This window comes from Pipistrellus hanaki (genome assembly GCF_964339955.1).
Source record: "Pipistrellus hanaki genome assembly, chromosome: 19".
Taxonomy (NCBI): domain Eukaryota; kingdom Metazoa; phylum Chordata; class Mammalia; order Chiroptera; family Vespertilionidae; genus Pipistrellus; species Pipistrellus hanaki.
The window spans coordinates 6,197,363-6,221,005 of record NC_140521.1 but is presented as its reverse complement, the minus strand read 5'-3'; the positions used below and the strand labels follow the sequence as shown (position 1 = coordinate 6,221,005).

The window sequence follows — 23,643 nt, the reverse complement described above, 5'->3', positions numbered from 1 at the left end:
ACTCAAGGGTCCCAGGTTCGATTCCGGTCAAGGACATGTACCTTGGTTGAGGGCACATCCCCAGTGAGGGGTGTGCAGTAGGCAGTTGATCGATGTTTCTCTCTCATTGATGTTTCTAACTCTCTATCCCTTTCCTTTTCCCTTCCCCTCTGTAAAAAAAATCAATAAAATATATATTTTAAAAGGTAAAGCACATTCCCTTTTGCCTCGTTGCTACCGAATGGGTCACCAGCAACTCTACTGGAGCCATCCAAGGAAATTCCAGGGCTCTCGCTCTTGCCGCGTCTGCTCCAACCGCCACGGCCTGATCCGGAAGTACGACCTCAACATGTGCCGCCAGTGTTTCCGCCAGTACACCAAGGACATCGGCTTCATTAAGTTGGACTAAGGGAACTTCTGTGAATGGGTCATTGAAGACATCTATCTACCTTACGACAATGCTATCTCTTTGTACATAAAATAAAAAAAACAACACTTCAAAAAAAAAAATAAATAAAAGGTAAAGCACAGAGAACATAAAGGTTGAATGATTTTAAAGGCCAAGCATTCAAATTGCAGGTGGAAAAACTTTATTTATTCAAGTCGCTGCAGCACAGAGAAAAGTTCTGATTGTTTTGGTATTAAGAAATAAACTAGATTAACACAAGAAATGTTCTACCAAGGGATGCATTAAGAGGACTATATATTTTATCTGGGTGAGCATAATTAAACTTTCTATTTTTCAGAGTAACCTCTAAAGCAAGAGTTAGAGAACGAATCAATTTTATGGTTCAGAAAAATAAGCTTCATTATGTACACTCTAGGATGTCCTGGAAATAGGCTTTATGATTATTCTGAAAGTTGTATCACACAAAACTGTGGACCAAAAATTTATAGTCACTAAAGTATTAGGTATAGCATAATCCTATCTTTGAAATTGTGCATATGTGTTGGCTTATACATAATGCAGGTGTGTGTATATACTGTGCATTTATAGAAAGAGGGGTTTGGAAAGAAGAGAAACAGGTTCAAAATCTTAAATGTAAAGAAATTACAGTTGATTATAATCCTCTTGTTTTTTATCTTTATTTTCTAAGTTGTGTACAATAAGCACAAATTGTCTTTGAACTGGAAGTGGGGTGTGAGTGGGAGAACAGATATAACATTGTGGGGAAAACGCTTAAACTATTTTTAGTACTTAAAAATTATATAGAAAGAAACCTAGAAAAAAATACCCCCAAATCACCATTTAAAAAATCTATTGAAGTGGTATATAGACAAATAGAATAGAACAGAGACCCCAGAAATCTACCAAAGCATTAAGCTCAATTAATATTTTACAAAGAAGGCAAGCTTAACATAACTTAATGGAGTCAAAACAGCCTCTTTAATAAATGGTGCTGGGTAAACTGGACAGATACATGCAAAAAAAAAAAAAAAAAAAAAAAGAAAGAAAGAAAGAAAGAAAAGAAAAGAAACTAGATCACCAACTTACACCATACACAAAAACAAACTCAAAATGGCTAAAGGACTTGAATGTAAGACGGGAAATCATAAAAACCTAGAAGAAACCATAGGGAGTAAAATCTCAGACATCTCCTATAGGAGTATGTTTACGGATATATTGTATCTCCTAGGGCAAAGAAAACTAAGAAGAAAATAAACACATGGGACTACATCAAAATAAAAAGCTTCTGCACAGGCCGAAACCGGTTTGGCTCAGTGGATAGAGCGTCGGCCTGTGGACTGAGAGGTCGCGGGTTTGATTCTGGTCAAGGGCATGTACCTTGGTTGCGGGCACATCCCCAGTGGGGGGTGTGCAAGAGGCAGCTGATTGATGATTCTCTCTCATCTATGTTTCTAACTCTCTATCCCTCTCTCTTCCTCTCTGTAAAAAATCAATAAAATATATTTTTTTAAAAAAAGCTTCTGCACAGCAAAAGAAATCTTCAACAAAACAAGAAAGCCCATTGTATTGGAGAACATATTTGACAATGACACAAAAAACATAAGGAACTCACATAACTTAACAAAAGGAAGACAAACAATCCAATTAAAAAATAGGCAAAGGACCTAAATAGTCACTTCTCCAAAATGGACATACAGATCGCAAAGAGATTAAAAAAAAAAAATGCTTAAAGTCACTGATCATTAGAAAGATGCAAATAAAAAATGACCATGAGGTATCACCTCACACCTGTCAGAATGGCTACCATCAACAGATCAACAAATGACAAGTGCTGGCGAGGATGTGGAGAAAGTGGAACCCTCATGCACTGCTGGCGGGAATGCAGACTGGTGCAGCCATTATGGAAAACAGTATATTGTTTCCTTAAAAAATTAAATACAGAACTTCCATTTGACCCAGTGATCCCACTTCTAGAAATATATTCTAAGAAACCCAAAAACACCAATCAGAAAGAATGTATGCACCCCTATGTTCATAGCAGCATAATTTACCATAGCTAAGATCTAGAAACAGCCCAAGGGCCCATCGTAAATGAGAGGATAAAAAAAAGCTGTGGAACATTTACACCATGAAATACTATGCAGCAGTAAAAAAGAACTCTTACCCTTTAAGGGACCTAGAGAGGATCATGCTAAGTGAAATAAGTCAGTCAGAGAAAGACAAGTATCACTTGAGCTCACTTTTATGTGGAATCTAAGTAACAAAATAAACTGATGAACGGAGTGGATCCAGGACATGGAAGTATGGAAAAGAGTGAGGAATCTTTTTTTTTATATATTTTATTGATTTTTTTACAGAGAGGAAGGGAGAGAGACAGAGAGCTAGAAACATCGATGAGAGAGAAACATCGACCAGTTGCCTCTTGCACACCCCTTACCGGGAATGTGCCCGCAACCAAGGTACATGCCCTTGACCGGAATCGAATCCGGGACCTTTCAGTCCGCAGACTGACGCTCTACCACTGAGCCAAACCGGTTTCGGCAAGAGTGAGGAATCTTGGAGGAAAGGTAGGGGAGAGTGGGGTGGGTGAGAAAATCAACCAAAGACCTTATATGCATATAACCCAGAAAAATAGGGTGGTGAAGGCCTGCGGGGAGGGAAGAAGAGGGAGGGAAGGACGCTGGAAGGGGTCAATGGGAGAAAAAGGAGGACATGTGTAATATTTTCAACAATAATTATCTTTTTAAATAGATCCCCAAATAAATATTGAATAAATCTGTTGGAGTGGTATTTCCATGTTAAGTTATTCTCCAATGAAGAGCCAATTTGGCAAAGATAAGCCATGCTTCTTGGGAAAGATGAAATCAAAGGAAACATCTAATTTCACTTCTCTCTGGTTATACGAATCTCAACTCATCCATGCTGAGAACAGATGGCAAAAAAAACTGTTCCAGAATTCAGCTGTGGTAGTATAAACATGATGGTCAACGGGAAATAAGTATTCATCCTAATCTCTTCCTAGAAACAGTACCTGGAGTGTTATGGAGCAAAAAGCAGGGAGCAAGTATAGGACTTTTCTTTGGCAAGGGCTGAGGGCCAAGGAGAAAAATGAATTTGATGGAAAAAGTCTATTTATCCTAGAAAACCAATAGAGTATGTTGGGAACACCTCGAATAATTTTAATATTATATTGATTTCAGAGAGGAAGGGAGAGGGAGAGAGATAGAAACACCAATGCTGAGAGAGAATCATCAACCGGTGCCTCATGCACTCCCCGCACTGGGGATCGAGCCCACAACCCAGGCAGTCAAATCTGGGACCTTTCAGTCTGCAGGCCAATGCTGTATCCACTGAGCCAAATCAGCCAGGGCAATTTTAATATTTCTGAAAAAAAATTTTTTTTGGAAAGGTTAATGGTAATAAAAATACAACACTTTTTATTTGGGTGTCAAATTTTTTTTAGACTCAAACCCCAAAATAAACATGCCATTCTCACAACAAGCTAACAGGAAGAAAGTAATAATCATTTTGGAAGAAATAGTGTATGCTATTAGGGGAAAATATTATTTTGTATAACTTTTCATGCTTTGATTTCACCGATTTTGAGAGCAGTACTTCTCCTTCTTAGAGGTTTAAAGTGCCTATATGGTTTTTCTTTATTAAGGATATAAAGTAAATGAAAAGAGGACCTTCCTAATCAGTATATATATATTTTAATATATTTTTATTGATTTCAGAGAGGAAGGGAGCGTGAGAGAGAGAGAGAATCTTCAGTGATCAGCTGCCTCCTGCATGCCCACACCCGGGATGGAGCTGTACCCTGGCCTGTGCCCTTGACCAGAATGGAACCCAGACCCTTCACTCCGCAGGTGGACACTCTATTCAGTGAGCAAAACTAGTTAGGGCTCTCAGTGCATTTTTACCTAATGAACTTTATGCTTTAGTGCTCTTGGAAGAATTCATTTTTCTAGGCTTCAAAAGAAGCAAACATCTTTAGTGTAGCCTCAAGTGCTTTATTTCATTAGAAAAAAAAAATCCAATATAAAAAGCTAAGGCTGTCAGCTAGACACACCCTCAATTTTATTCTCTACATACTGTCCTGTCTGCTCTGATTTATGATGCCAATGCTTTTGGCCACACGTCACACCACCCTTTATCCTCCCAGGTATTAGATTTTTCTGTTTGAGCGCTGGATCAACCCCTGGCTAACATGGCAGCAGAATCAAACTAGAACCAAGTACCAAGTTGTGAATCAGTCTACATTAAGGGCTTTTTAGTTTCCCTAAGAAAGAACTTAATTTTGTGATAGAAATCCAACTGGGTATGAATGGCAGATAAGTCATCACCTTCACTGATCAACCACTTCATTTCCTAGTCTAGCCATCAGTTCAGTTCGGGTAAGGGCTTATTTTCTCTATCTTGCAAATCTAAAAGATCTTGAACCCAACTTTCTATATAGATGCATCAAGTAGGCGGCCCTTGCTCACCTCCTTCCCCTCCCCACCCCCATTTGCTTTATTTGTGTTTACAAAGAATTCCAATCTCTTGCTTCTAAAGTAATATAAGCTTACTGTAAGAGCAGAAGTTGAAGGGGCAGGGCTCAACTTCAGCTCCGAACACTATCACCTCTCGCCAAATATGCCAGGTGGGTGTGTTCAGAGTCTGCCAGGACGCAGATAAGGGGGCACAGCAGCCCTCAGAATTCAGCTCAACATCACCAAGGTCTTCTCTAGGTAACCAATTTGATCATCTTTTAATGGTAAAAACCTAGGTGAGTGTTTTAGGAAAGAGGACTACAGAGACAACTCAAGATTTCTAGATCTGTCTATAAACCATTCATAGTGGCTGGACAGATTAAAATGAATCTCCTCCTTTAATAAACAGAAATTTCATTTCCAGGCAAGAGGGTAAAAGTGAAAGGTTCTAATTTAATGTATTTAGTTGTTTCAAACACCCCCCCCCACCCCCGTTAATACGTCACATAAAATCATCAAAGTATTTTACATATTTTTACTTTATGTTGCCTGACATAAATTGTGCCAATGCAGAAATGTTTCATTACCAAGGACATCATAGGTACTTACTTAGTAACATAGCTTAACAAATGAACTACTGCTCAGTGTGTTTAAGAGACAAAAATTCTAAGCCATGCTATGTCAGTCACTAATCTTTTTGTTCCTCTGATTTCCTAGTCTTTAAAACAAAAACAGAATGACCTAGATACCTCACAGAAATGTGAATAAAGAAGGTACATGCCTAGCATGCCCATTCTCTCTCATATGCTGGTTTTCATTCAGTTTACAAATATGAAGTAAACAGCCCTAGCTGGTTTGGTTCAGTGCATAGCGTTGGCTGCAGACTGCAGGGTCCCGGTTCAATTCCAGTCAAGGGCACATGCCCGGGTTGCAGGCTTGGTCCCCAGTAGGGGTGGCATGAAGGAGGCAGCCAATCCATGATTCTCTCTCATCATTGATGTTTCTGTCTCTCTCTCCCTCTCCCTTCCTCTCTGAAATCAATAAACATATTTAAAACACACACAAATATTCAGTAAACATACCTTACTGTGGGTAGTAAGAAGGTGGAGGAGCTCTCATCCTCAAATGCACATGCAATTATGGGAAAATTGAGAATTTTTCCCATTGAGAAGTTTTTTGTTTTGTTTTGTTTTAATTTACAGAATGCCTCAGTTTTAAAATATTTCGGAGTAAATGCCATAGTTTAAATATGACTTGGAAACAAGAAAATCATTAATAAACATTAGACATCTATTTATTTTGAGTCACATTAAGTCCCTTAAAAGGAAAAACAAAAAATAACCCAAAACAAGATCACTAAGTACAATCCTTGCTAGCCTGGGAGTTTAAATTAACTATTTAAACATATTATTCACTATCATCTTCCTAAGTAATGAAAAAGCCTAAGACTAGCAAGGCTGGAACAGAAGCATTCTAAGGAGAAAACTTACTATGTTATATGAGTGAATTACTGTCACTGAATATTACATTACATAGAAAAGTAAAAGCTTGTAATTATGCTTTTTGGGGGGATAGATTTTACTTCATGAAGTTGCTAAGGATTTACTTCATTTTTTAAGATAATATAGCACTATACAATTTCTATACAAACAGAAGCTACACTTAATGGTAAAGCTATTTTTGGGCTGGACTTTACTTCTTTTCTTTTTAATATATTTTTATTGATTTTTTTACAGAGAGGAAGGGAGAGGGATAGAGAATTAGAAAGATCGATGAGAAAGAAACATCGATCATCTGCCTCCTGAACACTACTGGGGATGTGCCCGCAACCAAGGTACATGCCCTTGACCAGAAGCAAACCTGGGACCCTTGAGTCCACAGGCCGATGCTCTATCCACTGAGCCAAAAACGGTTAGGACTGGATTTTACTTCTTGATTTATTTCTATTTACTTGCATTCATTCAAATGTTAGAGAGAATAATAATGAGAAGCTGATGAAAGGATGAGAGGAAATGGTAAGGACCATCATAAATCTCTGTGCTGCCAAATTATGACTTAGAACAAGAACACCATCTTTCCTCCATTACCTGGAAGCAGGTTTATAAAATTCTCAAAACAAGCCTGGCCAGTGTGGCCCAATGGTTGAGCATCAACCTATGAACCAGGAGGCCATGACTGTATTTTTCCTTCTTAGGGACTGAAACTCCGTTTGTCTTTTGGAGAACAAGAAATTGGGCTATAATATGAAAAAGCACATGAAGCACCTTCTGACTAAAACCACATCAGTATGCTATTATAAAGAAGAGAAATAGAGCTTTTTTTTTTCATTAAAAAAAACAAAAACACAAAATACCCAACTCTGCTTTTGAAGGATTCTCTAAAACATTGAAAAAAGCTTTTAGACCATAATAAGGAAAAGCAAAGCTCTTATATAAAGAAAACTCATTTCATGAAGAAACAAAAACCTAGAAAAAGATTGTCTGAAGCAAATGGAAGACCAGAGGCCTAAGAGCTGGGCAGGAATGGCATAGCCATGTAACAGAAAAATTTATCGATTCTATTTTGAAATATAGGAAGCAAAGGGGGGGAAATTTCAACTATCAACCCGTTTTAAACACACAGAGCATAACTTTAATTGATCCTCAAAACCCCAACAGCAGAAACTGGTGTGATGTTCAATGAGTGAGACCTTGTCTGCAATGAAGGAAACCTCCGGATTTCTCTAAGACAGGCAGTTGTTAAAAGGCTGGAAGCATCATGGTTTTCATTTAGCAAACATCCGTGACAAGGATGAAGTCCTTGCTTAGCCCAGACCAAACCAGAATGACAACTCCATGGGAACTAACAGGAGTATTTCCTAAGAGCTGATTAGATAGCCCCTGACCAGTAGCACCAATCCCAGGTTAAAACTATGCTGATCTCTCCAGCAAAGTTATTTCCACAACTCTAAAGTTCCAAGAACAAACACATGGCTTTGTGACAGTCAAGGGGCAATTTAAGAACAAGTGAGGAATTCTTACCTGGTACCTTTCTAGGCAAATGGATAGTTTGTCAAACTTGTACTATTTCCCTAAACTCTAAGAAAAAAGGCTCTGATATTAACCCACCTACAGACTGTTTTTTATCATCTCTCTCATAAAACAACAACAACAACGACATTATTATACCATTAAAAAAGTGCCAGTTTCTTGTCCTTCATATTTCCCCAAAAGTGTCTTTTCCTTGGGGTTCAACAATGACTGCTGAACAGAGGTAAATTGCGTTATTTTAAGAAACTACAACCAGATCCTCTCATGTGTCAAAGCAAAAATCCCAATATAAATTCTAAACCTTAGACTACATCTCCATGTCCTGCCCCCGCTAGGATCCACCTGCTTGCTAATAATATTACAGAAATATAACTTTTTAAATGTGAAGGGTAATTTTAATCCCATCGGCCAACATTTGCCAAAATGTAATATGTGCAAGAGAGGATTAATAATGGTTGTTCTTTTTTCTGTTCTTTAGTCTGGCTCTAAAAGAGACAGAAAGGGGAGGAAACCAGAAATTTACTCAAATACTCCTATTAAAACCAGGAAACAACACATAAATCTCAAATTATTTTGAGTCATCACTACAAAACTACTCTCCACCATGATATTTGCTGGTTATTTCAAGTCCTACTTCAGTTTCAAACACTGCAAATATTAAGAATTTGAGCCTATACAAATAAAAAATGAGGTCCAAAACAAAGAGATACACTGCCCTACAGAACAAATATTTATTCTATATTTAACTAAGCATAAGATTAAGGATGTTCCAAATGGAATTTTAAAAAATATGTAATGTGTCACTCCATTTCATCACATGGGTAAAGATTTCTCCTCTTATAATATGTGTATGGTTATGACAGAGATGAATGGTATCGCCAACAAAAAGTTATGTAGTCAGATTTCTCAACATTCAGATAATTTTTTAAATGTGCCAACATGAGACCTAAGAAGTCCAAGAGATCTCATTTCTAAAGATTCTTGGATTATAAACAGAATATTGAAAGGTGTGACATTTGTGTCACTTGGCTCAGTTCCTGACATTTTTTTATCTTTGAATAGGGAGTGGACATTTCATGATCCTGACTACTATGCAAAATATGTCCCTCAAACCTGTAAACACCATGGTAAACTAACAGCTTTTGGTTGTCTATATGTATTGTATCATACATAAACTCAACTACATTTTGATTCAATTTAAAAAATCAGGACAAGATGACTCTAATTCCAAAGAATAGCCAAAGATCACTAAAATAATAAGGGTCACTGCATGTGCACTAAATTGCATCAAAATGGGAAGGCTAAATAATATCATTCCTATACTTTTCAAAAGCTGAATGGCATGATAAAACTGACAGAAGTCCCATTGCTTCTCACTAGATCTTTTCTTTCTCTTAGTCAATAAAATAATATATAAATCCTGCTATGATATATTCAAATATTTATGGATATGGCTAACTACCAAGAAGTTTCAAGTTCCTTCAGCCTTGCTGAGCTGAGGGTCTAGCAATATGTTAAATGGTATAAAGTATCTACAATATATAAATCAGTACAAACGTGTCTTCCATGTCTACTACATATGAATCTCTCTTTAAATCATAGGCTAGGAAAAAAACTGAGCTACTTGTGTTTAAAAACCAGCATGCCAATTTTAATTATCTTATTTCTAGAAAAGAATGTCTCATTCATCTACTACTCCACCCCAAATAAATGTAGACTTTTAAAACACAAGGAAGCTATTGGTTTTTGAGAACCTACTATGTGGCAAACACTGTATTAGATATTTTGCATCCATGTTTCTCAAACTATTTATGGTGAAGAACCAGTTGAGTTTCTTTTTGATCCACTGGAGAACAAAACTTTTGTAAAATAGAATGAAAATAAATTGTTACAAATATAAAGTGAAGCCCTAGTTGGTTTGACTAAGTGGAAAGAGCACTGGCCTGTGGACTCAAGGGTCCTGGTTTGACTCCGGTCAAGGGCACATGCCCAGGTTGTGGGCTCAATCTCCAGTAGGGTGTGTGCAGGAGGCAGCCAATCAATGATTTGCTCTCATCATCGATGTTTCTATCTCTCTCTCCCTCTCTCTTCCTCTCTGATATCAATAAGAATATTTTTTTAAAAAAAATGAAGTGAAAAAAGGACACAAGCTATAAATCCAAAATTCTATAATTAAGCTCAGCAGGTATAAAATTAGTCTAACAACTGTGATGAAATTTCTAAATACTTACTACTCTCCATTTCTGTGCTTATCTTTGTCATTACAAGCAACAGACAGTTCATGGTACATGGAGCACACTTTGAGTAACCTGCTCTATTTAGTTTACCAAAGTAATTTTAAAATTACTCCAAATTCTTAGTAATGACAACAGGCTAAAGGAACTCAATGTCTTTTTTTAAAAATATTTTTATTGATTTCAGAGACAATGATGAGAGAGAATCACTGATGGGCTGCCTCCTGCTCACTCCCTACTGGGGACCAAGCCCACAATCTGGGCAAGTGCCTTGACCAGGAATCGAACTGTGACCTCCTGATTCACAGGTCAAAGCTCAACCACTAGCCACACAAGTCGGGTGGAACTCGGTGCTTTTTGAATAAAAAAAGCTGGATTAATTAAAGATTTAACTTTTCTCATCCAAGTACACACACCCTCTGAATTCTATCCAGGGAGCCTATGGATCCTTAGTCAGATTCAGAACCTCTGAGGGAAAGGAAATGCTGCTTTATTATAAGCTCATCCAAAAAGTGCTTTCTTTTTAGCCCTACCCGGGGCTCAATGGATAGAACATCGGCCTGCGGACTGAAAGGTCCCAGGTTCAATTCCAGTCAAGGGCACATGCCCAGGTTGTGGGCTTGATCCCCAGGGGATCATGAAGGAAGCAGCCAATCAATGACTCTTTCTCATCATTGATATTTCTATCTCTCTCTCCCTCTTTCTTCCTCTCTGAAATCAATAAAAAAATATATATTTTTTTAAAGTGCTTTCTTCAAAGTTCCCCAAATGTATTTTTACCTCTCTACCCAATTTCTTTAATGTTTTTACCATGGACATGGGCAAGAGGACAGTGAAGACCTGAGTGGATGGGTAGGGGATAAGAGGAGAGAGGTAAAGGAGGAAAATAGGAGATATTTGTAATACTATCAACAATAAAAAATGTATTTTAAAACTGTTTTTATTTATTTTAGAGGCAGGAAAACAGCAATGTGAGAGAAACATCAATGAGTTGCCTCCTGACCCAGGGATTGAACCTATAACCTAGGCATGTGCTATCGGTGCATGGGATGATGCTCGATCAACCGAGCTACAATAGGCAGGGCCATTTTGCTCTTTTCTAAATTAAATAAACCAGTTGATGTCTTTCAGCTACACCACATCTAAATGATCAGGAAGGAATCAGTATCATGAAATAAATAAGTTAATTCTACTATGTACCACTGTTTTGATGAAAATGCATTGACACATAGAGTATCCTTTAACATTTTTAATTATTTTATTTCAACAGTAAGGAAAAGTGAACATATCAATAGAGATAGGAGATCCAGGTTTTCCAGTCAGTCTGTTCTGTGAATAGCTATATCTATTATATTAGACTTTGTTGTTCTGAAATCAGTAATACAAACTACAGAGCACAAAGCAAACAGGATCAGATTCGTTACAAATACTAGTACAAGCTAAACGTTAATATTTTGTTGGTGAAAAACCACTATTTGAATGCTACATCTGTAGTTATTAGCAATTCTAAACCTATAATTTGCACAAAACAATTTGCAAATGACGAATCTCCTTACTGTTAATCTAACGTTGCTATACACTGTGCTATGACCTAGTAATTCAGTCACCTTTGGTTTCAGCAAAAACACTAGGGATTCAAGTGTGTACTCCAAGTATCCCATTGTGGAACATTAATTATTCCACAACTGTGTTTAATAGCACTTCAGAAACTCAAAGCTCCACACAAATATTCTACATCATCTGGAGAGAAATCATTTAGCACTATAAACAAACCTTTAAATTATAAACTGTCAATAGTACTGGGTTGCAGAAACTCACTTTAATAATTACTACAAATTTATAATTTATCAAACAAATAACACTCTAAATGCTAAAAATCTTTAGTCTCCTATAAGCTTAAATTATCTTTAAAACAGATGTTTAAAAAAGCAGTAATGTGCAGCAAAACAATTATAGTATATCCATAAATGACTGTACTACCATAAAAATTATGTTTTTAAGTTATTTGCCAAAATGGTTCCAATAAGTGATGAAAGAATACAAAACTGCATAGAGCATATAATCCCAATTATATATGAAGAAAATAGAACCTGAAACTAATATAAAATAACTAGAGGCCCAGTGCATGAATTCATGCATGGGTGGGGTCCGCCTGCCCAGATGGGGTCAGATCGGGCCAGGACAGAGGAGGAGGGGCCGCAGGTGGTTGGAGGGCGGGCCCCACCCCCTAGTCAAACGCCCAGTTGAACTCCTGGTTGAGGGGACTATTTGCATATTAGCCTTTTATTATATAGGATACTGAATGTCCACTGTCACAATAAAAACACTTTTTAATTTAAAGGGGAAAAAATAGTAAAAACTAATTAATATAGTAAAAAATTAAATTTTGGCCCTGGTCAATTTGGCTTAGTGGATAGAGTGTAGGCCTACAGACTGAAGGGTCCCGGGTTTGATTCCAGTCATGGGCATGTACCTTGGTTGGGGGAAAACATCCCCAGTAGGAAGCATTCAGGAGGCAGCTGATCAATTTCTAACTCTCTATCCCTCGCCCTTCCTCTGTAAAAAGGCAATAAAAATATATTAAATAAAATTAAGTTTTGTATAGTAAAAATTTTAAATGGTCATCCATGACCCAACAATTCTCCTTCTCAGGAACTACTTTAAAGCAGTGGTTGCCAACCTTTCAGACCTCATGGACCACCAGTAGTCAGCAAACCACCAGTTGGTGACCACTGCTCTAGAGAACCACTCTCATGTATGCACAAATAGGCATGCAAGGATATGCACTAAAGAGTCATTTCTAACAGTGAAAAACTGAAACCAACCAAGATGTCCTAATCCCTGGAACCTATGGATGTGACTGGAGTACAACCAAAGAATATTTCTTTTCTCTCTTACACTTTTATTTTTTTAAATGTATTTTATTGATTTTTTATATAGAGGAAGGGATGGATAGAGAGTTAGAAACATTGATGAGAAACATGGTTCAGCTGCCTCCTGCACACCCCCTACTAGGGATGTGCCCGAAACCAAGGTACATGCCCTTGACCAGAACTGAACCTGAGACACTTGAGTCCACAGGCCAACGCTCCATCCACTGAGCCAAACCGATTAGGACCCCTCTTACACTTTTAAGTATTTTCTCTATTTTCTGCAACATTCATGCATTACTTATTTAAAATAAAAAAAAGTTTTGCATAGCCCTGGCCAGAGTGGTTCAGTTGATTGGACATCATCCTATGTACTGAGGGTTGCTGGTTCGATTCCCAGTGGGGCACATGCCCAGAATCCAGGGCCAATGCCTGGGTTCCAGGCTCGATCCCAAGTTGGGGGTGTGCAAGAGGCACCTGAATGAATCGATGTTGTGCTTACACATGGATATTTTTTGCTCTCTCTCCCTCTCCCTTCCTCTCTCACTAAAAATCAATAAAAATATTTTATTTTTAGCCCTAACTGGTTTGGCTCAGTGGATAGAACGTTGGCTGCAGACTGAAAGGTCCCAGGTTTGATTCCGGTCAAGGGTATGTACCTTAGTTGCAGGCACATCCCCAGTAGGGGGTGTGCAGGAGGCAGCTGATCCATGTTTCTCTCTCGTTGTTTCTAACTCTCTATCTCTCTTCCCTTCCTCTTTGTAAAAAATCAATAAAACATAACATATATATTTTTTTATTGTCCTTTTTTTCTAAATATATTTTTATTGATTTCAGAGAGAAAGACAGAAACATCAATAATGAGAAAGAACCAAAACCGGTTTGGCTCAATGGATAGAGAGTTGATCTGCGGACTTAAAGGTCCCAGGTTCCATTCCGGTCAAGGGCATGTACATTGGTTGCTGGCACATCCCCAGTGGGGACTGTGCAGGAGGCAGCTGGTCGATGTTTCTCTCTTCCTCTCCCTTCCTCTCTATAAAAAAATCAATAAAATATGAATCATTGATTGGCTGCCTCCTACATGCTCATACTAGAGATTGAGCCCACAACCTGGTCATGTACCCAACCAGGAATCAACTGTGACCTCCTCCTAATTCACAGGCTGATGTTCAACCACTGAGCCACACCAGCTGGGCTAAATTATTTTTTTTTTGAAGTTTTGCATAACATTAAAATACAATCAATTTAATATAGATTATTTTTCATATAGGTCAAAAACAAAAAATTACTCCTTATATTGGCACGTAAAAGAGAAGATTTAAGAGGTTCTGAGTTGAAATAGTCTGTGTAACAACTCTGTATACTCTGAACACACTCTAGGGGCCAATGCATCTCTTCCCAGAGTGGGCAGCTCCCTCGTTCTGTAGGCCTCTGGCAGCAAACCCAGACTATCAGGATAAGAAGCTGTTGCTCTCTTCTGTCTATATATGGACATGGTCTGTATTAACTGGATTACTGACCAAAATGAGTATATGCCAGGAGTCCAAGGAGATCACACCACAAGAGAAGTGCTCTGCAGGGGTGTGATAAGAGCTAGGCAGCAGGAACAGAAAACTCTGGCTCCTTTCAGCTGACCATGGTTCAGCCTGCATTTCCAGGTGCCCAATTACACCTATTGGACTCATTTTTGGAGTGCTAGCTATCATCTTAAACAAATGAGAAATTTAAGCAAATCCATGAATTCTAAAGTTATCTCTATCGGGATTTAAGGAAAAGAAGTCCTATCAAGCAATGTTACTTGGGAGTATGAACTGGTATGGTCATTTGGAGAGCAATTGGGCAATACCTATTAAAACTTAAAATTGTCTCCCATGACCCAATAATTCTACTTCTCAGGGACTACTCTAGAGAAATACTCCCATGTGTGCACAACAAGCATTCAAGAATATCCACTAAAGGACCATTTTTAATAGTGAAAAACTGAAACCAGCCAAAATACTTGCTATGGCAGTCTGAAGAATCCCTGAAAGGTGTCCTAATCCCTGGAGCTCTTGAATGTGATTGTAGATGGCAAAGGAGACTTTGCAGATGTGATTAAATTAAAGATCTCAAGATGGAGAAAGCCTAGATTATCGGGCTCTAAATGTAATCACAAGGGTCCTTGGGAAAAGGATGTAAGAGGAGTCAGAGAAAAAAGAATGATGACAGATCATAAAACAAGGTGATGGATTTTTAAGATGGAGGAAAAAGACACAAGCCAAGGAATCAGGAGAGCGCTAGAGCTGTGAAAAGACAGGGAATCAGATTCCCCCTCAGTATCTTCAGGAGGAACCAGATCTGCCAACACTCACATGAACATAATGTGAAACATTTCTGACTTCTGATCTCCAAAAGTGTAAAAGAATAAGCTTGTGTTGTTTTAAGTCATTAAGTTGTTGATAATTTGTTATCACAGCAACAGGAAACCAAGACACCCATCAACAGGACAATGGCTAAATAAACTATGGTATATCTGGAGTCTTGTGCAACACTTTAAAAATGTGGTAGATCTATATATAAAGACATAGAAAAAACAAAACAGAGCACTGAGTTTTTTAAAGAAGCAAGTTACAGAAAGACAGGTCTAGCATCACAAAGTGTTGCAAATTCACACACATAAACATAAACATACATATTCAAAAATAGTCTTGAAGAATATACAAAGAATTTTCTTCCTAATTTAACTTGGGTGGGGAGTAGATGGAGACAAGGAGTAGGGATGGTAGTCAAAAAGGAACTTCAGTTTCATCTGTTACTTCCATTTTTTAAGAATGTATTCATGTATTAGTTTCTAAAAATGCAATAGATGCATAAGGTATGTTAAAAATGTATGATCAAAGCAAAAGTTTTACTATTTCTGCTGTCTTTTCTCCTTCTGAAATAACTATCCATTTGTCCCATAGTAGATCACCTGCTGTTATTTACATGTCTACAAGTATTAACTAAACATCTTGCAAAGCAGATCACACTCCTTGTGTTCACCCAACAACCACCATTGTAAAACAAGATGGAAAGAGGGAGGAGCGGGGAGGAGAAAGCATAGGGCATTTTCAAGAATTGACAGTTCTTCCATAATTATCACCACAAACTCCTTATGACGTGGGAAAGAGCAGGTGGATGACAATCTATCCAGTAGTCCTGGCCAACAGGTAGTATTTTGTGATCAATATGGAAGCCAAGAAGACAGATAATAATCAAAACTGATTTATTTAGCAAGACCTTAGACATACAATTGAAGGACAAGTGAAGTGAAGACTATTATCTACTTAGCCATATTGCAAATAAATTGAGAAGCAAATTCCTAAAGGATCTCTCTCTCTCTCTTTCTCTCTCTCACACACACACACCACTCCCTCCACTACCCACTACTAGAGAGAAAAAAATGCTGTTGATGGGATTGTTTGCTTTTATATACAATAAGCACATGACTGAAAAAGTATAAACTAACCTTTCAGTAACAGAGCACCATATAGAGAACCCATACACTGAGCATACATAATCATATTCCCCCACAGCTAATCCTTACATTAACCTTATTACTATCCACCTCTTAGAGATGATGAGGCAGCTAGCACAATGGTTTTAGAGTCTGCACCCTGGACCGGACTCAGATCTCTTTCAGTCTCAGTTTTGCTATTAAATAGTATGACCTTTGTCAAATTACTCCACTTCTGTGCCACAGTTTCCTCACTTGTAAAATAAGGATAACAACAGTACCAATCTCATACTCATAAAGTTTTTGTGAGGACCGAATGAGTTAATGCTGGGAAGTGCTTAGCACTGAGTCTGGGACACAATATGCTGACACTGTTGTCATGGCCATGGTAGAGATGGTGACAATAATGACAAAGAAGCTGCAGTCATTACTAAAGGTATGGAATTTGCCCAAAGTCACATGGCTAGTGAGGGGCAGAGCTTGAATTTCAACCCCAATCTGGCTCTTTAAACCTGACTTTGACAATACTGCCTCCAACAGTCCTCAGATACTTCATTCTAACTTGACAGCTAGCCAGCCAACCCTCAGAGCTTTCAAACCATTTGCCCAAGCTCACAGAACACTGCACTAAGATTCAGTAACTCTTATTCCAGTGCTCATTAATTACATGGTAGTCAATATATTGGTGAACAAAGGTAGTTTATTCATTTATTCACTAACATTTCTAAATCTAGAATTTAGAATTCAATAAAAGTACATAAATATCAATACTTTCCAAAGAATTTTTTAAAAATATATTCCTTCCTGCCTGCCTCCATCTCTAGTCAACACTAATCGGCTTTCTGTCACTATCAATTAGTTTGCATTTCCTATTATTTCCATATACATGAAATCTTAGTGTTTGGGTACTTGCACTCAGCATAAATCTATGTTGTGACTATCAACAGTTCATTTCTTTTTATTGCTGAGTGGTACCATACGGATATACCACACTTGTTTACCCACTTACCTTTTGGTGAACAGTTTGGGGCAAACAGAAATAAAGCTGCCATGAACATCCATGTTCAAGTCCTTTAATGGTATGTGTGGTGGAGGCAGGGGAAGGTGTACTTATAAACACACACAATGAAAAATGAGAAACACTAACCAAAATGCCTGGGTTCAAAATTAATCTAATTTTTACTATGTTGGCCACATTGAGCAAGTCAATTAGTAAATCTGCCAACATCCATATGTATGATGCCTGTCCCCACCTGGAATTGGTAAAGAAAAATGCACTAGAAAGCAGAAACTTTTACAAATGAGCTACTGTATTGCTTTTCCCTTGTAAATTCTTCATTTAAAAAAAAAGACTAATGGTCTATAAAATATAATGCAAAATTCAATATTTGAGTGGGCATTTTTGAGTGTTTGTTATTTTTTAAAATATATATTTTATTGATTTTTTTTATAGAGAGGGAGAATTAGAAACATCGATGAGAGAGAAACATCAATCAGCTGCCTCCTGCACACCCCCTACCGGGAATGTGCCCGAAACCAAAGTACATGCCCCTGACCAGAATTGAACCTGGGACCCTTGAGTCTGCAGGCCGACGCTCTATCCATTGAGCCAAACCGGTTAGGGCTACTATTGTCTTTTTATTTCTCTTAAATGTATATTTATTTCAACACTTAAAAATAATTTCCTACATGCTTTTTGCTTTTGCCAGCAATGTAAAGTTAAATACAGATAACTATTTTTAAGGCCAAGAAAAAACCTCACTCTTAATTCATACAAAGTAAGCCAAGTCCTTATCTACAAGGCCCTACCTGATCTGCATCACCCATCCCCCCATCTCCTATCACTATCCTCTTCCTTCTGCTGACTGGGCTCAGAGCTCCAAGCTAAGGATGCGAAGGATGCTTCCCTCTCAGGGACTTGGCTTGCTGTCCTGTCTGGAAGGAGATTTCCCCAGTAGCCATATGGCATGCTCTCACTTCCTTCAGGTCTCTGCTCAAATGCCATCCTGAGCTTTCCTTTCCTACCCACACTCACTGTAAAACAGCTAAACTTTTCTCCACCGCACTTATCATTTGACATTTATGTAGAGTATATTATATTGTATATTTGATTATTTGTTATTGTGTATGTCCTCCCACTAAAATAAAAGTGTGTGTGTATTTGTGTGTTTGTGTGTGTGTGTGTGTGTGTGTGTGTGTGTGTGTGTGTTAATCCTCACCTGAGGATATTTTTCCATTGATTTTTAGGGAGAGTGGACAAGAGAGGGAAAGACAATGTCAGAGAAACACATTGATTAGTTGCCTCCTGCACACCCCAACCAGGGCCAGGGAAAAGCCTGCAACCTAGATACGTACCCTTGACTGGAATTGAACTCAGGACTCTTTGGTCCACAGGCCAATGCTACATCTACTGAGCTAGGACTAAGAATTTTTTTACCCCTTGCTATACCCCTAACACTCCGGAGAGAAGGGCCTATCTCACTCCTAAATTCCACAAATACTCATTGAATAAATTTGTTGATTAAACACTATTTGATTTAAAAAACAAAAACAAAATACCTTCCTTTAGCTCTGGCCAGTTTGGTTCAGTGGATAGAGAGTTGGCCTGTGGTTTGATTCTGGTCAGGAGCACATGCTTGGGTTGTAGTTTTGAGCCCCACAGCTGATCAGTGATTCTCTCTCATCACTGATGCTTCTGTCTCTCTCTCCCTTTCCCTTTCTCTCTGAAATCAATATATATGTACATATGAATATATATATATTCATTCACATACATATATGTGTGTGAAATCAATATATATGTATATATGAATATATATTCATTCACATACATATGTGAATGGAAGAAGAGGAAGAGGAGAAGGAAGAGGAGGAGGGGGAGAGGAAGAAGAGGGGGAGGAAGAAGAGGAGGAAGAAGAAAAAGCAAGATCACAAATGTTTGCTAGGGCAGTCTTATACATTAAGGTTGACAACCATATATTAGTTGGCTTAGTTTGAGTCTCACCTTCCAAAATGCAAAATTGTTAACTGAAGGGTTCTATAGAATTCTAAAACCCCAGTGGAAATTTGGCCATTGCCCCTGGCTGAGTAGCTCAGTTAGTTAGAGCATTGGTTGTGAGTCCATTCCCAGGTCAAGGTACATACAAGAATCAACCAATGGCCCTAGGTGGTTAGGCTCAGTGGATAGAGCATTGGACTGCAAACTGGAGGGTCCTGAGTTCACTTCCAGTCAAGGGCACATGCTCGGGTTGCAGGCTCAATCCCCAGTAGGGGGTGTGCAGGAGGCAGCCAATCGATATTCTCTCATCATTGATGTTTCTATCTCTCTCCCTCTTCCTTCCTCTCTGAAATCAATAAAAAATAATAAATAAAAAAGAATCAATCAATGAATGCATCATTAAGTGGAAAAACAAGTCTTTCTCTCTCCCACTTTCTCTCTCTACTCTTCACTTTTCTTGCCTTTTCTGTACAATGGGTGCAATATTTACAATTGTTATAATGAGTAACAACATGTAGCTACTAGGATCCTTTTGAGAATTTAGTAAGATGAGGCCAGACACAAAGGATATACTTAATCCATACTATCATAATTAAATAATTAAATATGAACACACCCACACAAATACAAATCTAATAGCCACCAAAACATTCTTAGCTACCCACTTCTACTGATACTATGTAACCTATATAAGTGTAAAGAAAGGAAGAAAAGTTTTTTACAACTGCCAGTCATAAATGTTTATCACCCTTACACATATTGGTTTCTGAGAGATCAAACCATAAAATTTTTAAGGTTTTTTCTTTTTTTATCTATCAGGCCACAGACGTTCTTTCTTTTTAAAATCATTCTTCTGTAGAAACGGCTGACCAATTCATTCAACACATTTATACAGTAAGCATCTTAGGAAAACCAACTTAGCAAATGAAGTATTTTTAACTACTACTCTTTTTAATCCTAAAAAAATAAATAAATTGTATCTATACCTTTTTTGGACCTGTGAAGTTAGATTAGTCTCTAAGGAACAAAGAGCATCCACTTCCCATATCTCAAACAATAGAACCAATTAAATTAAAAGATTCCACCATCACAGCATATTACCTCTGAGTTTTCAAACAGATAAGACACTCAGACACACCTTGCTTTTTACAGAGCAAGCCCAAATGAGACACAAATAAAACTACGATTCAATGTTAGGAATTCCCTAGCAACTCGTATCTTCCTCCGTTTTGGTGGCCAGACTGTAAAATAAGTCAATTAAGAGTTCACAATGAGAATGCTGCAACCTCAACCTCAAGTCCAGACAGAAAAACACAGCGGACCGTTTTCGCATCTCAGGCACGTCCAAAGAAAGGTCTCAGGCAACGAGATCGTTGCCCATCGCTGCCGTTTCCAGAAAGAGACGGTGACGGGTTTTAATCCATTTCCATAAAGGTTCCTCGTGCTCAAAGCCAAAGTGCATGCATTCCCGAAAAACACAAAAGATTCCTCGCATTCCGTGTACAGCCTGAAGGCAGGCCATCCTCTCCCTCTCTCTCTCTCACTCTCTCTCTCTCTCTCTCTCTCTCTCTCTCTCTCTCTCTCTCTTTCTCTCTCTCTCTCCCCGCCCTACCCCAGAGAGCCTTCTTTGCTGTCAGTAAGAAATTTCATGACACCCCGTGCTCCCTACACGTCAGTATGTTACCCCCCAAAGTGAAGGGGGAGCAGGGTCAGCATCGGTGGCCTCGAAGAGGGGATTCGGCCCGCATCCCCACCTCTGGGGTGAGGCGAAGCTAAGGGAAGTCGACGGAAAGTTCCCATCACCCAAGCCCATCTGGTTTCCTCCTGCCCCCAAAGCAGGAGCACAATTGCTGAGATTTGCTGATGCACCTGCCGCGGCTGCTACGCCCGGGGCTTCGCGGCGACCCCCGCGCTCACAAAAAATAAGGCCCCGCGGCCTAGAGCGCCCGTGACCCTGGGCGGAGAGGAAGAGGGCCGCGGCAGCATCCCCGCGCGGTCCACACCGCCCGCCTCCCTGACAAAGGCCCCGTGTCTACCCGAGGCATGACACACAGCTGCTGGACTGCCCATCGCGCACCGGCGGAGCGGCTAACCTCCACCGTGGTAAAAAAATAATAATGATGATAATAATAATAATTAATAATAATAATAATCAACCCAGAACTGGATATAAGAAAGAGGGGTGATGCATAGCGTTAAAAATGGAAATGTCCCCAAAGCCAAGCAGCCTGGGTGTTGCCCGCGAAGTGGGTCCTGGGGTCTGTGGGGGAGGGGAGAGGAGGCTGGGGAGGGAGGCGGCGGCGGCTCCTCCCGGGCGAGAAGGCCGTGCGGGGTGACAGCCTGATAAAACGCCGGTGTCAGAATAAATAAATTCCCCGATGCAATCCCCGGCGGGCCCGGGGCCGGAGGAGCGATGGGGGCAGGCGGCCGGTACGCAGCCCTGCGGCCGCGCTCTCGCACCTGCCCCGCCGCGCGCCCCCGCAGCCCTGCCCGGGCAGCCCCCGGAGGCCCGGGGCTGAGGGGAGAGCCGGCCCCGGGGGTGCGGGCGGAGGGGAGGGAGGGGGCAGCCGCGCGCTCACCTCCAAGTCGGTGTCGGCGGCCTCCGGGGCCCCGAGGATCTCGCTGGGCAGCTCGGCCAGGTCGGTGACGCGGATGAGCCCGTCGTGCAGAAAGATGGTCTCTTCCTTCACCGAGAGCCACTGCGCCGAGTCCGCGGCCGCCGCCGCAGCAGCTGCCGCGGCCGCCGACGAGCCCATGGCCCCGGCGACTGAGGTGCTGACGGAGACGAGCAGCCGCCCGCCCGGCCCGGGGAGACGCGAGCGAGCAGGAGCCGCCGCGCTCACCAGTCCATGGCAGCAGCAGGCGCGCCCGCCTGCAACGCCCCGCTCGCCGCCTCTCGCCCGTGCAGCTCCGCCCTAGGCGGTCCGAGCCGCCATCCTCCCAGCCCCCGGCTCCGGAGACCCCGGCCCCACCGCCGCCGCCACCGCCGCGGCCGCAGCCGCCGCCCTGAGAAGCAGGATCCGCCTCAGGCGCTCGGCAGCCAACTGTCAGTGAGACGCCATGTTGGGGGCGGGGCTCCCGGCATGCCCCGCGGGGCGGACAATACGGCCCGGCCCACCGCTGGCCCCGCCCACCGCCCGCAGCCCGGGGGCCGGGGCCCGGGCCCTTCAAGTCGCCTGTCAATCATCCATCCGTCTTGCTCTCAGACTGCCCTCCCCTCCCCTTCTTGCCCTAGCCATGTGGGGGCGCCCTGGGTCTGCAGTCCGCCTGGGGAAGAGGCTTCCGCCTTCTCTCCCAACACCTCTCAGACTAGAGCCCCCACAGAACATGTAGGTTCACTCCCTGCTTTCACGTTTTTAAAGGTGATATATGCAAAAAACATGGCGCTGCAAACTTGTTCAGAAGGCGTTGGTAGAACCGCACAGTAGGCGCTTCCTATCTCCTAAAAAGTCTAGCACTCAAAACTCAATGAAAGCCGAAACCGGTTTGGCTCAGTGGATAGAGCCTCGGCCTGCAGCTGAAGGGTCCCAGGTTCCATTCCGGTCAAGGGCATGTACATTGGTTGCGAGCACATCCCCGGTAGGGGGTGTGCAGGAGTCAGCTGATCAATGATTCTCTCTCATCAATGTTTCTAACTCTATCCCTCTGTCTTCCTCTCTGTAAAAAATCAATAAAATATATTTTTTTTAAAAAAGAAAAAAAGAAAAAACTCAGCAAAAGCCCTCATGGTTTGGTTCAGTGGGTACAGCGTTGGCCTGTGGACTGAGGGTCCTAGGTTTGATTCCAGTCAGGGGCAAGTGCCCAGGTTGCCAACTCATCCCTAGTGGGGGTCTTGCAGGAGGCAGCTGATTGGTGATTCTCTTTCACCATCTACGTTTCTAATTCTCTCTGAAATCAATAAACCTATATTTAAAAAAAAAAAAAAAAACCTCAATGAAAATAAAACACCAGTCACAATGCTTGGTGCCCACTCTCTGGCAATAATAAATCCTCCCTGAACGAAAGTTGAAACTATTTGTTATATTTCATCAACATTCAACACTGATTGACATAAACCTTAAAAAGACGCACACCAGCCGGGACCGGTTTGGCTCAATGGATAGAGCGTTGGCTTGGGGACTGAAGGGTCCCGGGTTCGATTCCGGTCAAGGGCATGTACCTTGGTTGCGGGCGC

At 40.6% G+C, this 23,643-nt stretch overlaps 2 protein-coding genes across 6 annotated transcripts in view; one reads left to right on the top strand and one right to left on the bottom strand.

Annotated features, from left to right (window-relative positions):
• The window catches only part of HECTD4 (HECT domain E3 ubiquitin protein ligase 4), a 140,970-nt gene extending 118,417 nt beyond the window's left edge, over positions 1-22,553 (bottom strand). For 3 of the 5 annotated variants that reach the window (XM_084868117.1, XM_084868119.1, XM_084868120.1), the window contains exon 1: positions 22,049-22,552. In XM_084868117.1, coding sequence (XP_084724243.1) covers positions 22,049-22,225 — 177 coding nt within the window. In that variant the 5' untranslated portion in view covers positions 22,226-22,552. Of the gene's footprint in view, positions 1-22,048 lie in introns of all 5 variants that reach the window. The other 2 variants (XM_084868116.1, XM_084868118.1) reach the window with 1 other exon arrangement.
• Positions 221-498, top strand: LOC311613388 (small ribosomal subunit protein uS14-like; the record flags this gene model as incomplete). The annotated part of the gene is made up of 1 exon (XM_084867271.1): positions 221-498. One exon carries the CDS (start codon positions 221-223, stop codon positions 386-388), a length of 168 nt encoding a protein of 55 aa, XP_084723397.1. The 3' UTR covers positions 389-498.
• Positions 22,554-23,643: the final 1,090 nt, after the last annotated feature.